Here is a 16,163-nt window from a genome sequence, read left to right on the forward strand (position 1 = left end):
AAGCAAAGCGCAGCATGAACAGAAGCCTGAGACAGACACAGAGATCAGACAACAGGAGATGAAATGCAGTGCTGTTACTCTGGGGTGGGATGTAGGTGTATGTGTGTGATGATGAAAGACGGCTGGAGTTTAGAGAAACTGAGAGTAGTCACACTTTTCCATCTCTGGATGACAGACGGTAATGATGCTCTGTCCCCTGCCTGTGCTATTTGTGCGGTGGCTGGCCCCACTTTATAAACCTGCGACTGGACAACAGAAACGAGCATCAACTCGGACCTAAGAGCAGATCCATCAAAGGTGCTTCAAAGGCTGCACTTCCTACACAGCGAAAGAGTGTGGGCTTTGATCAATATCTCCAATGTGAAAGCTGCAGACATGGGAGGTTAATGGCCATTTAACCCTGTGTCACCTCCTCTGCCTTGGCTGCATGCTAATGCTTTGGAAAACTTGACGTAGCCATATTTATCACAGATCAACAGCTATTATCTCTTTTTACATGTGTGCATGCATATTGGGTATAGACACTTTTACAGTACATCCTGCATCTCAAACTAAAAGATCATTTGAAGATATTAATGTCAGTTCAGAGATCAGACCAGCTGGAGTTGCTTCATTACAGACTTATTAATGATCTGTTTCGCAGGACTGATTTATATTTCACAGACAGATTCATTGCCTTGAGTGACTTGTGTAAAGCTGTTGCAGATACTGCAGCTTGTGTTGAGTGTATCACAACGGTAAGTCCTCTGTTTATGTGTCTTAAACTTTAACATATTGCACAAAGTCTGGCCAAGATTCCATATCATGGATGCTGCAGTTGCAAAACTACTGACCAGTTCCAATATTTTTTTGATATGTACAACTTTTCTACAGATAGATACTTTGGTGGTTTAAAGTATGTTCACCGAACACTGGAAAATATGACATTTTACACATTTTAAAGAATATAAATGTAGGATAACTGTAATTTTTAAAGAAAATAAACTCCTCAATGAGTGTCAAAAGACTTCACTCTTTAGTTTAACTACAATCAATTTTTTTTTTTTTTTATGATTCAGAATCAAACAGCTCAGAGGAAAAAGAAAAAGTCATTAAAGCCCCGCAATGTAGCCAAATAACAATAATTAGGAAAACCTTTTGGACTTAACGTAACACCCAGCTGTCACCACAGCCTGCTGTGTCCCTCTGGGATGTCTGTCAACTTCTATTATTCCAGAAAATGAAAGGCACATGAATAAGAAAACCTGCTGGTGCTTTGCAGTCTCATGTATAACCGTTGGATAACATTAATCCTTTGCACTCAGGACGACAACAGTAACATCCTAGCTATGTAAATGAGCTACAGAAACCAATAAGTATAAATAAAATGAGCAATAAAAACATGAGGAATTTGAAAGGTTTTTGGTGCAGCAGTTGTTTTATGACTTTTTATTGTTAGAAATTCCAGGTCAACTTTATTACAGCATATGTGTGGAACTTTATTTGCACGCCAATACACCAGGTGTTTTTTTTTTTCCCTCCTGGAGTGCGAGCTGACAATTTCCGTGCTGGGAATAAGGTCAGTGGCTATATATGTGGGAACAATATTGGTTTCTAGATGTGTAAAATAAGATTTGTGCAAGCTTATATTCACACAGTGAACTGCACGTTCTTTTGTATAGGAGAGTGGCACAATGGGTCAGAGAAAATCCACGTCCTCTCAAAGGGTGCCTCGACACTTCGCTGTGTTTATCTCTGTTTGAGGAGAAACTTGATTGAGGAGAAAGACATCACAGCAGTTCACAACACAGATGGGAACTTACACAATGAACAATCTGCTTTACCTCTTCAGAAATTGAGCACTGACTGTTATCCTCTCCTCTAGTATCTCCTCTAATCACCAATGCACCAGAGCACCTCCGTGATCCCCTCGCTCCTCTGCTCTCCTCCTCCTAACTTCCTTTAAGGGTCTCACAATGAAGCTATTTGCATCTCTCCAGGTTGCTACGATACTCTGCCAACCCTACTTGTAATGTTTTGCCTTCACTTTGAAGGTGGTTCTCCAGAGGAAAACAGCCACAGGAGTAAAAAGAATTGGCATAGCGACTAACTGTTTTCCTTAATTTGGTGATTTGGTGACATATCAGTGGGTGTGCGGTAACCCACATTGTGTGGATGAGTGTTTTTCAGAATGCCTATATGACCTAATGAGGCTCTTAGTTGCTGTTGACTCCCTGCCATATGTGCATACATCAGAAAGCCCTGAAGCACAGACTTTATTCCTTTCCCCTCATTCATAATGGTTTGTTTTCAAGCCGTTTGCAATGAGCATGCAACAAACAGAGATAGAGAGCGCACTCCTGCTGTGATGGTGCAGATTAATGCAGAGGAAGCTGTAAGACTTTGTTTGATGGGAATGCACACTCAATTGCACAAGATCCCCAAAGAAGCTTCTTCATCAAATAGCACAATTTTGTGTTTTATTGCTAAGTTTATTTTATTGTCTGTCCTCATAAAATGAGGCTCTCCCAGAGGAGTATTTGAATGAGCAGTTAGAGAGCTGTCATGCTTCAGACAGAGTCTCCCAATGGGGGAGTTGATGTGTCAGGGGACAGGAGGCATAAATGAAGTCATACCACAAACCCTCAAGCCTTATTACTGTACATTTGCGCTCCACTAAGTTCCAGCCCGCCTCAACATCCTCAGGGATATTTCTGGCCTTTGATGAACCTCATCTGATGGTTGGCACTTGCCTCCAACCTATGTAACCGCTTCTCGGCAGATCCTTCAATGTGATGCTGCAGGGTGGCTCAGCGCCAAGAAGCCCAGCAGAAATAAAGAAAGAAATCTTTTCTCCACTTTGAGAGATTTTGTTTTAAATCAAACTAATGTTAACTCTCAAGGAGGTTTTGCCAGGGGTGTTTTAATGCCTTTCCTTTCCTTGGCAGAGTCCCCACTCCTTACCAGGCATGATGGTTTTTAATGGTTCCTGCCAGGCTATGTGCTCCTCCCTCACCCTCCTGCCCCATTTATCTCATCCTGCCTCTGTCTCAAATTCAATTGACCTTTTGTTCCACCGCACAGTGAATGGGCACGGGCCAACTCTACCAATAGCCTACCCAGAGCTCTCATACCTCTTTATTTGATCTGTCCTGCCGAGTCCACTGCTTTCATTACCTACCCAAACACTCGCTCCCGCTGACCCATCCTCCTCAATTCAGCTACATCCTCTTTTATCACTGGTAATGTCTATTTTGCTGGGGAAACCACGCTCCCCTTTGTTCGGCTCCTCGTGTTTTTGATTGTTATGGTGATTGGAGTTTATTTGTTCCTGCTTGGCTTGCTTTAAACACAGCACTTTTTTCCTATCTTACCCCTCAGTGGGCTTTTTTTTCTAACTTTACAAAAGTGCTGATGTAGCCCTGCTGTCGCTCCAAGCAGAAAGAGCTCAGAATTGCTGCGCTGTGAAGAGACCTGTGGGGATCGGGACCTGCCGATCATGTTGATCTTTTGGGGTTGACAAATGGATCCCAGTGGCCTTATTCTAGCTTCTAATCACATCTCAAGTCAAATGAGTACTGTTGTCTCAACTTTCCTTCGCCTGACATCTCACCACTTTCATGAGTTCTGTTTTGATGCCCTCTTTGCCTCTCTCATCATCACAAGCTTCTGCACCTTACCCTCACCCTGTTGTCAAAGTCAGTTTATCTTTCCCCCCCCCCTCTCCACCCCCAAACATTCTGTTTCTTTTATTCTCCAGCTCTAACCTTAGCACAGATCTGCTTCTTTGGGATACATATTAAAGACTAACTTCAGCAGCAGCGGCACCTTTTGTGTGACCGCTGCCGATCAGAGCTTTCTGTCATAGAATGTCAGTGCTGTCTTTGCTGACTGTTGGGCTTCCCTGTGATTGGGTTTTGGTTGTGTGTGTGTGTGTGTGTGTGTGTGTGTGTGTGTGTTAGTCTTGCTGTCTCAGCATTACATAACAGTAGCAACCTTGTGTTAATAAGATGAACAGGGGGCTCCTAGTAACATCCCATAAGATAAAAATTAAAATTACTTTTACTTTTATCAAAGATTTGCGCAGTTTAAAGGCACAATCATTTGGAAATGCATCAGGAGAGCATGAATGATTGGATCATGTTTTACCTAGTATCAAATCAAGTATATGCCCACTTTTTGAAACATAATCAATAATTACGAAACAAGCTGCTCTTGTGACAATGAAAAAGAAGTTAAATTGTAGACTGCAATCTACCTGTTCAATGCAAATTTAGAAGTTTGTGCATGGTATAAAGTACATGCTCTGTACGTATTTATTACATTCACGCCTATATCATTATCCCTATCAAGTATTCGGGACAATTTGACAGGATTTAATTAATCTAGATTGAAAGTCGCAAATTCAGGAGCGCCCCTGTCTATCTTCAAGAAACTCTTGAAGACCCAGCTCTTCAGAGAACATACCTACCCTGTACTACCCTGTACTACCCTGCACTTTCTCTTTCTGTACTTCCCTCTATGCCTGCACTCTATTTCTACACTGTCACCCCTGTCCCCTCTGACAGAGTCTGACCAGTGGCTTCCTTCTATGTAGCTTATTATTAGCTTCGACGTTAGCTGTAATATTATATCCTTATTTGTAAGTCGCTTTGGATAAAAACATCTGCTAAATGCATGAACATAAACATAACTTAAATTCCAACCACACATTTCCCTACAAGACTATGTCGACTTTTAAAAAACAAAAAAGACCCACTTTAGAGCTAATGTTTGGTTTGACTCTTCTGGGCTGCTGTAGAAAAACATAGGAGTGAAACAAGGTCAAGTTTAAGGATAAGACCCTACACCTGTTTTGGATATGATTTGCTTTTTTACAAGGCAATAAAAACATTTCTTTTTTTCACTGGATGAGACAGAACAAAATCATGTTTCTCTGGCTCCTCCTGGTGCTTCTATTTGATGCTGATTTGTAGGACTCCATAGTGCCTGCCTGAAAACAACCAGTAAGGACTGGGAGGAGTATCTAACTGCCACTTCAAAGTTACTGTCATCACTTAGAGCCTGCATTGGAGGGAGGGTCTGTTGAGGCAGAGCTGAAGGACAGCAGAGAGAGAGGGGGAGGGACATGCATTAGTTGTTATTAAAAAGTTTGAGTTAAAGTAAGGCCACCCTTCTTTTCAAGGTTACAGCATTCTGCTTAAGCTAATAAATGTGAGGGCTGAGAGGTTTATTGTGAGTTCATACTGAATATAGATTAAAATAAATGCAAATTGTAGGAAAACTGTGTGGCTACGTTGTTCATCAGGTGCTGTGGGAAGTATGTTTCCATGTAATTTGTGATAAGAGTACCATTATTTCATTACAAACACAGTAGTGTACATGCTAGTGCACTCAAAACAAAAAGGCCATTTTGATATGTAAACTTTAGGTTTAGTTCAAATTTGGTTTAACTTGACTCATAAACTCTAAGCTAAATTAAAAAAAGGAGGTGTTTGACTTTTCAATGCAAAGTTGATTTAGTATCTTTAGCTTGGCATATTAGTCCTTCAGTTGTTTCTATTTTATGGCAGTTGTTCGGTTTACTGACATGCAGTGGTGGATTTTACAGTATGAAAATGAAAATGTTTCATAGTGTTGAGGTTAGAGGTTGACCAATTAATCTTTTTGTTTGTCTCTGTCGTTGTTCAGTCAAATATATTAGGCATGGCATCTCCATTGCAGTTAACTCGTTCACTTGGCTGCAGTGCCACAAAACACAGACTTTCATGTAATGCTAATCAGAGTATAATGTACATTAATTCTGCTGTTACTAAAAAATCACTAGTGCCTGTCCTCGTCTTTTATCTCATCCTCTTCATATTTCTCCTCATTAACTCTTCTTTGCATTAACACCTGCAAAATGTGAACAGCAATTTTAGTTTGAGATGATACTGTGTACCTGAGATAATCTGTATTTAAATGAATGTAAATTAAAATGGCTTTATTTGTAATTATGAGCACGATAAGGTTGTCACTTATGATAAGGCATTACTAATATATTTGACTGAAGATAACTGCTGCTCTGCTGAAAGCTGTTTCTAATCAAATGAAAGATTGTTCATTTCTAACAGTGCTAGAAATGGACTAATTTGGTCAATTAAACTGCTATTGGCTTTTTCATGGAGTTTTTAAAAATTCATTATTGGTCGACCTCTAGTTGCAGTAGGAGATATTTTAAGAGTTATATAAGTGTTACTCATGCAGAGAGTGCATCCCCTTACCATAGATACCATCATTACATTTCTGTCGGATAATGTTTCGTCTCTTTTTTGTGTCTCCATTTTTCAACACAAAGTCATGCCCTTTCATCCTCAAAAAAAGCCTTATACGTTACACATTTCTGCCAGCTACAAAGGTCCACATTGTGTAGGTTTGTCTTTGATAAACAGAGAGAAGTCTGAGGCCAAAGTTAGCAAAGGATTCATACATTTTGGCACTCCGGATATTTGTGAGCATTCAATGGCAAAGCACATTTAGGTGAGAAACAGATTGTAAACAAAACTTTTCCTCTCACTTTGAGCCACAAAAGTAACAGTTTTTTTTTTTATTGTGCAGCCTGTTGCATTGTTGTCAGTGTGAAGGCAGGTCACCACAGGACAGCTAGCTGAATAATGGGGATCTGGGCTGCATGCAGCTATTGTCATTGTATCATTCCATCATTAACGAAGAGAACCCAGTGATACTAAAACACGCTGCGGTTCCATTGTGCAGACTCCATTTGCCACACCAGACAAAGGCATGCAGCTCTTTAACAAGCTGTTCATTGTGTCAGATCTGGTATGAAGCACTTATGTAGAAAATGTAAATCAATCAGCTTATATCACCTTAAGAAAACAAATGTAGTGTCAGTGGTGTTTATACCACAGTGTGAAAATATTTGATTTGATTCAGTGATTTCTACACATTCTAAGCAGTGTAAAATGGGGTCTTGTCATCAAACAAATGAGATTTTATGTAAGTTTATGCAACCATGGAGATCAGGTCCACACATGCCCCTAATGGGGATAAGAGGGAGGGTGCTCGCAGACTGCAGCCACATTTCCCTTAGAGCCCATATTTTTTTTACAAGCCTCCTAATGAGAGCTGTAAGAGGGCAGAAGCTGTGTAACCGAGTGGCGTGTGGAAGTGCAGAGACACCACTCTGCCTTCAAATTCGATCACGTACAAAAAAGAAAAGTAACACTGGGGAAAAATTCATCTCCAGCATTAAAAAGAAAATGTGATATTTTAAAACGGGAAATATTTACAAAAGAGGCAGAAAGAGGAATGAGTCAACAGAATTAATGGGTTCAACTTCTAGTTTAGCCTTTGTGCTGGCACTCGCTGCTGCATCAAGATGCATCAAGTATGGATTATGTGCACAAGTCCTCCAGCCCTCAGCCCACTATAATTCACTTTTGTGTGTGCTTCTCCGAGTAACTCCTCGACATTCCTTGTGAAGCCCTGTAATAAAGGGAGGTCGCAGCTGCGTGGAAGTCCAAGAGAAAACAATACCAAATATGCGTGCATAACTGTGAAGATTAAGACTCATTTGCATCTGCAGAGTGCAGTAAAGCTGCAGCGTGTCCAAGTGCATGTCAGAGTGCCTGCTTTAATGTGCTATGCATGTATTTAATGACCTTTAGATCACCTCCTAGGAATGTGAAGTGTGTTTCTAATTGACAGAATAAGCCATATGGTTGGGATGGAGAGACTCATGGGGTTAAAATTGGTTAAAAACAGATACTCGCAGGAATTCCTCAGAAGACATCATGACCTTATGCCATATGTTGCTGTGTCCACAGGTTCTTCCTATTACGACAATGTGAGGCCGCTGGCGTATCCCGATTCAGATGCGGTTCTCATCTGTTTCGACATCAGCCGCCCAGAGACTCTGGACAGTGTCATAAAGAAGGTCAGTGTTTTTAATGCTATTTTTTATTCCTTTCTCAAAACTTTACGTCAGCATTTAATACCTGTTGTGATACAGGACAACCAAGAAAACAAGTCAGTTTTTTCCCCCAATCAGCATCTCGTATCGACTCAGATTTCTGTGCCAGCAGCTTTTCATGGCTCAACAATAGAGCAAATCAGCACAGAGGTTAAAGCCTGCTGTTCCTTTATTTCATCAAAATGTCCATGGATACTTGACCAGCGTCACTCTAAGGAATGAAAGGTCAGCGAAGAGAATGAGAGAAGCGGTTTGCAGCTGGGTCAGTTAAAGAGGAATATCAGGTATGCAAATTAGCCAGCTGTGTCAGAGATGCTGCCGCAGAGCCTGGTACTGTCTGGAAACTGACTTACTGTAGACTTTTTAAGAAATTTAAGTTTTATGCTGAATAGTTGACCAGATGGCGGCAGTTAAGACAGCTAATTTGAAAGAAATTATGATACTACTGTTGAAATTGGGTGTACTAGCTGGGTGGAGTTGTTAAATGTGGTCTGTGATGTGATTTTACAGCCTGTGGCAGACTGTGTGCCCACATATAGTGAAATACCTTATGTGTATATTTCCCCGACTTAATGGGTTTGTTTGCGTACGTGTGCATCTTGTAAAACAGCCTTGTGACTTTTACTGGTCTCTCATCTTGAAGCCATGTGTATTTGCCTTTGAACTGAAAGACAGTTCCCATGGCTGTCCTGTTGACGTGTTTAGTGGTCTGATGGGAGCTGCTAAAATACCCTTGAAGTTTTTGTAGGTCTAACCTGAGACACTTTTTTTTTGAGACACCATGTATATTTCACAAGCCTCAGTGGCTTCTGTCAACAAGGAGGAGCATTGCTAGTGACCAACTTTAGCTTTTCCCATGAATTGCTTGGCAGGGGGTTGCCATGACCCTTGGCCCCTAGTTGTCATCCTGGTAATCCCTAAAACTCAGGGTCTCATGGTAAACCTGTTGCACAATCACCGTCCCAAATTAGACTCTTGACCTCCAGGAAGGGGGTGTCTCAGAGGTTGCTAGATGACAGCTGGGGGAGGAGAGAGGGTTAAACAATCAAAGCTTTTGACTGGATGTTATTGGCAGAATGGGGATTGGCTTCAAAGGTTAAAGGTTGTGTTAAGCCTGAAGGATGAATGGACACCCTGACATTCTGCACATGGCATGTGGAACATCTCAGAGTTGTCATCTATTTGGGTCGCAGGGAGGAGAGACTGTTGGTTCAGCGAAGTCTCAGAAGTGACATTTAATCTCAGGGTGGTTTGAGAAGGAAGAGGGCTAAACCTTTTTTGAGTGGAACCTGAAATAGATTTGTTGACGGAGATGTGTCAGGAAAGTCTAATATGTTTAAGGTACAGTACTCCAGAAACAGGAGCCAGGCTGGCATGAATAACACAATTTTCTCACCCTTTTCCTATTTCTCATAATGAAACATTGAACATTGCATGGGAATGTGGAAAAAAAAAATCTGTAGCTATTTTGACAAAGAGAAAGGTTAAATATATTCTTATTTTAAACAGGCTTCTCAGAATCCAGAATAACAGCGTCTGTTGGAGCCCTGTTATTTAATACACTTGCCATTAACCATGTTTCTAATTATCAAGGTGATTCCTTTCAATTGCTTATGTTTTAGAGGAAAATCTAATTTACATTATTTTGTAACAGACTGAACAAATCTGCTTTTTTGGCTGATAAATTGCTTAAATGGTAAAAAATTTGGTTAATCTCCATTAGGATAAGTTAATTTGTTATCTCTAATCAATTTAGATGCTGATATATGCAGAAATGTACCTTATTTATGCATGAGCTCTCAAGAGTACTGGTGTAAACATACTTCACTTTGTAAGAAATACTGTATATGCACAGTTGCATGAGAATGTATGGACACCCCTGGTGAAATTTTCTGATTATGTGAGCAGTTAGGAAAGTAGAAGTAAGCTGATGTCCAAAATTCAATTTTAAAATGGCAGATTTCTGTAAAATTTCATCAAGGTTTCTCTTTTAAATGTACTTTTCTTAAGTATTATTATATAGGAAAAAACTTACGTCTCGTGGATCATCGCCTTTTGAAAGTTTAATACTTTTGGCAACAGCTAATTTTTGCTTTCAGTTCTTGTTTGAGGGATTTCTCTATTGTCCCTGCAAAAGGCTTCTAGTTCCGTGAGATGATTATACAGTCTTTTGACAAATATTTGATGATGTTTTCGTGAAGCACTGTGAGGAGCAAGGCAAATCTTGATCTTGCACCGCTTGCGGTACTTCATTGGGGATTTTTAACCTCCGTTATAAGATAATAAGAAACCATCCTCCTTTTATTTTCAGTTTTTGATATTTTTCTTGTCTGAGATCTGAATTTGCTTCTGTTTAATTTAATTCTATCTTCCCTCTACAATTGAACTGTTGCCCATGCCACTGGCTTCAACAAAAGCTCAAAACATGATCAGTTCCAAGCTCAAACATCAGCTGGAAAGGTTTCCTTCTGTTGACTCTGACAAAGCTCATATTTGTGCAGGTGTGGCTGCACAATAGAACAGTGCACCGACACTCGAGAGTCTGAGAATTATTCTTTAATATCTTAAGCAGGCCGATTTATTTCCAGCATTCTAATGAGTAATTCTCTGAATATTGTCTTGTCAACCTTCTCATATTAATTGTAATTTCTAAATTGTATTTTGAGCTACATACATTCAAACATTTAGCTCTCTTTGTATAGCCGGATGCATTGTTTTCATCAATGATAATATTTTCAGAGTGCTAGGCAGCTTCCGTGGTGCCCATGGAGCTGATTGATAGGATTCATGCGTTTTGAAGAGAAGCCCTGAAACAGTGTAATTCATATTCATATTTACAAGCCAGCATCCAAACAAACTGAGTTAACAAATATCTGCATGGTGCTCATTTCCTTTTTGTTTTTTATCAGAGTAGTAGAAATCATACAGAAATATTGCTTTATATGCCCATAAGATCAGTATGTTTATTTGCATGTCAAATAAATTCTTCCTCAAAGCGAACAAACTTTGCATCCTTCTGTAAATCATTTTTGAGTTTCCTGTGACTCCTCAACAGAACAATTTTTATTAAAGGATGGATTGATTTTCTCTGAAGCTCAGCTGCTCAGTGACAGAGAAGCCAATGTTTTAACTGTACCTAGTGATGAATTTCTGTGTCTCTATTGGTTAACTTCTCCACAGTGGCAAGGAGAGACGCAAGAGTTCTGCCCAAATGCCAAAGTGGTGTTGGTGGGCTGTAAGCTGGACATGAGGACAGATGTCAACACCTTGAGGGAACTCTCCAAGCAGCGCCTCATTCCTGTCACCCATGAGCAGGTGAGAACAAGCAGGAGATGGATATCTGTGGTGAAAGGGTTGGATAAATACAGATATAGAGTTGCTTCCCAAGGCAGCTTCAAGACAGAAGAAACGATTTGAAAACAACAGATGAGGAAATAAAATCGGAAAAACAATCCAGCGATAAGATTGTTTCTTTCTTGGATCAGCAATGACATTGCTTTTATTTTGGTCCCACTGGAGGGTGGGAGTATGAGAGAAGTCTCATGCAGCACAATCACCGGCCACATGACCAATACAAGAGCTGTGTGAAACCCCATGAGGACATGTTGCTGCAGTTGGCGTTTTAACAAAAAATTTGCTGACAAGCTATATAAGGTTGCTTATGGCAAACGCAGCAGAAGAACAAGCGTCGAGAGAAGTTTATGTCCAGGGACATATTTTTTCCTGAAATGAAATATTAATGCAGATTTAGGGATTTTCGAATAGCAACGCGAATATAAAAAGGGAAATTGACAAAGAGTGAGCTTTTATCACAAGCTGATACGACCTCTGAGCTAAGAAGATGGGAAAAGAGGCTCGGGGTGATGATAAACTGCAAAACTTCTTAGCATGTTGATTTAGTTGCTCTCTTGTGGTGGACACAAAAAAAAAAGAAGTGGGTTTTTTTCAGGGCCACACAAAACATAAAAACAGCCTTTTTTTCCTCTGCTATCAGAAAGCCGCTGTCGGCTTAACTTAGGCCGCTTAAAAAAAGATCAGCCAAAGAACAAACATGTAAATAAGATATACAAAAGATTGCAGAGCTAAAGTGTCTGAGGACCATTTATGATCAGGCCTACTGCCGTGTGAGACAGAAGGAACGCCCTCTTTCCATTCTTAGGTTTTATGTATCACGACATAGAATATCTTATAGTCCATTCCAGGTCTTTAATTTAGGTAACAACAACAGATTTAATTATTTATTGAACAAAACGGTTCGACAGTGTTTCGGCTTTTGGTGCTTAGTTTTTGTAAAATAAAAAATGAAGAAGCAACATATCATGTGGTGTTGTTTATCTGAGGTTGTAATTACCTTATTTTAAGACCTGATAAAGACCAGACAGTTCTCCAATTACATCCTGATATGTACTACCTGAACCTTAACCCTAAAGCTGTACTTTATTTTTCACATTCAGCAGCTATTTTGCTCCTTTTCACTCTCTGTTTTGGTTCAAGGTATAGCCTCCGTTTGCCTCTCTTAAATATCCAGAAAATGTGAGACAGCAGATGATAAAGCTGTTCACAATAAACATTTTGGTGCTCTAATCCAATAGCCTGTGTTGTTATCCCGTTGTTGATCTTAAATTGAATTCCAGCAGAGCTAAAGAGTTGCCAGTAAGAGTGACCATTGGGTGAACTCCAGACATTTCCGCACTAATCTGCCTGAGATTCGATCAAGCTTTTCTGCTTGTCACCGCAATCTCTACCATGGCCCCCTCCAGCTGAATCTAAAGCTGCTGTTCCACCTAATAAGAGCTTCATTGCTCCTTACATGCGCTTCAGTGCATGATCATGATAGAAATCAAACCATGTCCTCTGAGGATGAAAAGCTCCCTCAGTGTTGGAGAGCGTGCGGTTTTTAGGGTCATAGGAAACGCAGCACCGTCTCATCTGTTACAACCTGTGTATGTGTTGATCCTGTGTGAATTAAAAGCTGATCATGAAACGAGATCAGGCCGAGTGATTTTATAATTAAATTAAGCTGATTTGATCTTAAGCAAACAATTTACAGTCTTAATTATCTAAGTATATTGTTACATTACTCAGGTGTAAGCTCTAGAGATGAAGGAGTTCTGCTAGTTTTGTCTACTCTCTCTAAATAGATGCATAGACCGTGTCAACATCAGCCCAGTGGGCTCTGTGCTACACTGATGCAGAATTCAGCATCTGCATTATTAATGCGTCAGACAGAGGAGCTTTATTTGTTTGAATACGTGTAGATCATTGACATTCTGTGATCTAGATGAACATCTTTCTGATGTTGTGATGTAAAGCCTGATTATGCCAAGGCACAATGAAGGGCGGTATTACAAGATTTAAGCTTCTTTGTGAAGCACTGCTCATACAGCACCTTGATGTAAAGGAAAAAGACATCCTCGAAAAGCCACAGGAGACCAGAGGAAATATAGTTTGTGTTATTGTGAAGAGAAACATCATATAAAACCATTGAAAAACAGAAGAGAGGCAAAAAATGTTCTTCAGCTCTTTGTGAAGATCATGTAAGTGAAGAGCCCTTTTCCAAAATTATATTTGATTGCAGAAAGGTCTCCAGTTAAAATGATGAATATAGCCCTCCTCTGTTACACTTTACCAGCTGTCTCATTGCCTCTCTCCATGTTCCAGGGAAGCACAATAGCCCGACAGACCGGAGCGGTGGCCTACGTCGAGTGCTCCTCCAAGGTTTCTGAGAACAGCGTTCGTGACGTGTTCCACATCACCACCATGGCGTCGGTACGGAGGCCGCATAAGCCACAGCTAAAGCGCAGCACTTCCCGCAGAGGCCGGAAGCGGGTGTCGCAGCTCCCCCTGCCACCTCTGCCGGGTCGGACTGAGCAAACGGACCAAACTCCGGCCATGAGGAAGGACCGGGCCAAGAGCTGCGTGCTCATGTAGAGACTCAGCCTCATGAATATGCAGCATATATGTATATACAAAAAAAACCAACCCAGAAATATATAACGGAGAAAGTCTATTTATTATTTCATTTTTATTTTTTTTGCATATTTTCTTTATTTTCTAATTTTTTGCACTGCACAGAGAAACACCACACTGTGGAAAGAAATGCTTTGTTTTTTTTTGTTTTTTCTTGGTGTGTGTTCGCATATTTTACAAGCTGTTTACAGATTTGTGTTTTGAAATGGTGGCAAATTGGACAAACCCTCTGGACCTGTGGAAGCTGCGATAGTGGAAATGCTGTCTGGTCCCTGGAATTAGAGTGGAATTAATTTCCTGGAAGAGGATGGACCAGCGGCGTGGCGATGGAGAGTGTATGTGAGAGGAGAGCCATATTGATGTGGGATGTCTGCAAATTGTTGTTTTTCAAAGACAGTGTTGCTCAGCAGACATGAGGACTACTTGTTAAGCTATGCTGCCTAAAGTTGCTTTCTGTTGCTACAAAAAAAAAAGAAAAACCTGTATCTATGGTAATCCTAAAAAGGGATTCCAGTGAGTAGCTGAATGATGACTTATTAAGAGCTGGAAATGAAATGAGTGGCTGACTGAAATGTTGTGATGGTGTGTGTGTGAGCATTACTACCGCAAGTGCATTTTAGAAAAATGATTTTATTTTGCCCATTTAACACTGTTTTTCTCATCAGCTCCAGTTATGTCAGTTTGATTCACTGAGATTAATGCTGTTGTCGCTATTTTAAAGATGTTTCTTTGTGGAAAATAAAGTGGTAAGATGTTAGGGGTATTTTGTTGTAGGCTACTTTCACTCAACTCTGAAATAAAGCAACAGCTTGACTGCACTGGGAAAATATCACTTCTGGTTGAAGCTGTGTTTATTTATTCATCTTTTATACAAATCCATCAGAGATTTTAAATGTGACAGCCTGTCTTATGCTCAGAATGACGGAGAAAACAAATCCTTCATTCCACCTGGACATAAAACTACCCTTATCCTTTCTTCTACCAGCCTTCAAAAACTCTATCTGTAAACTATAACTGTCCAATTTGTGTGTTTGGGCCATTCTCATCACTCTCGTGTTGCTGTGCAAATGAAACAACAGCGCAGCCTGAGGAAAGAATCTTTCTTGGTAATGTTCAGAGTCCTCTCAGATGGAAAAAACTAAATTGAACTGAGACAGCAGCCCCAGAGCTCTGATGTTCTGTTTTTAAATAAATGACTCCATGCATGCTGTGATACAGTGATTTTTAATCAACAGAACCACTTTTCTATCAAACTGATTCCTGAACTGCAAACCACAAAGATTCTTTTTCTTTTTTTGTTTAATTTTAAAACACTACAGTGGTCAATCTCACTTCATGCCCTTCCTCTTAGGTGGCTTGACCTCATATCCAAACTGTTTTTACTGGGCACACTATGCCAGCACCTAAAAGCTGTACCTTTATAGCTGTCAGTGTGACAATTTACCTGCTATTACATCCTGTCCAGACATTAAACCACCGACAAGCTGAGCTCAAATGATGGAAAGAGAGAGAATAAATCTAAGAAATGGAAGAGGATTTGTAAGAGGAATATTCAAGAAATATTTCAACAAAAACTTTCTTTATCAAATTAGGGTACAAAATATATCAAAATAACGACAACAACTGCACAAAAGCTTTAAAGAATCACACAGCCCTATCAGTTCATATAGGTTCATCAAAGTTAATATAATAGCTTGATATTATGCTTCATTGGAATCCTTTTTTTTTTTTTTAAAAAAAACACAAATGCAAACACAAACACAAAATATTTTAATTTTGATGCTGCTAACACATTACCAATAAGTTGGGCAAGGGGGAACAAACAGGAAGATTTGAGTATTGTGATTATCATAACATAAAAACAACTTTACACTCTAAATAGATGAGGTAAGCAACACAATTGGATTTAAAAATCTAAGAAACACCTTTCAGAATTAAGGTGGGGAGGAGTTCACCACTTTGTAAAAACCCAAACAATAAGTGTCTAATAAATAATTTCGGGAGATCGTATTACATCATCAATAAATATTCAGGCAGCCCTGAGACATCTCAGTTTACAACATTCAAAGCTGAAACCAATAATGACCAGTCGTGATCTGTAGGCCCTTTGGTGGCATTGAATTTAAAACAGACACAATTCTGTTGTGGAAATCACTGCCAGGGCTCAGGAATACTTATGAAAACCATCTTCAGTTCATCACTGCATTCACAAAATATAGACTCCACCAAGCAAGAAATAAAA

The 16,163-nt window shown here is 39.9% G+C and overlaps 1 protein-coding gene across 1 annotated transcript in view; it reads left to right on the top strand.

The window, feature by feature from the left end:
• The window catches only part of rnd2 (Rho family GTPase 2), a 28,424-nt gene extending 13,671 nt beyond the window's left edge, over positions 1-14,753 (top strand). Inside the window, exons 3-5 of the mRNA XM_075453750.1 lie at positions 7,806-7,915; positions 11,132-11,266; positions 13,613-14,753. Of these exons, the coding sequence (XP_075309865.1) occupies positions 7,806-7,915; positions 11,132-11,266; positions 13,613-13,882 (515 nt within the window). The 3' untranslated portion in view covers positions 13,883-14,753. The remainder of the gene's footprint in view (positions 1-7,805; positions 7,916-11,131; positions 11,267-13,612) is intronic.
• Positions 14,754-16,163: the final 1,410 nt, after the last annotated feature.

The sequence above is a fragment of the Odontesthes bonariensis genome, chromosome 21 (genome assembly GCF_027942865.1).
Source record: "Odontesthes bonariensis isolate fOdoBon6 chromosome 21, fOdoBon6.hap1, whole genome shotgun sequence".
Lineage (NCBI taxonomy): Eukaryota > Metazoa > Chordata > Actinopteri > Atheriniformes > Atherinopsidae > Odontesthes > Odontesthes bonariensis.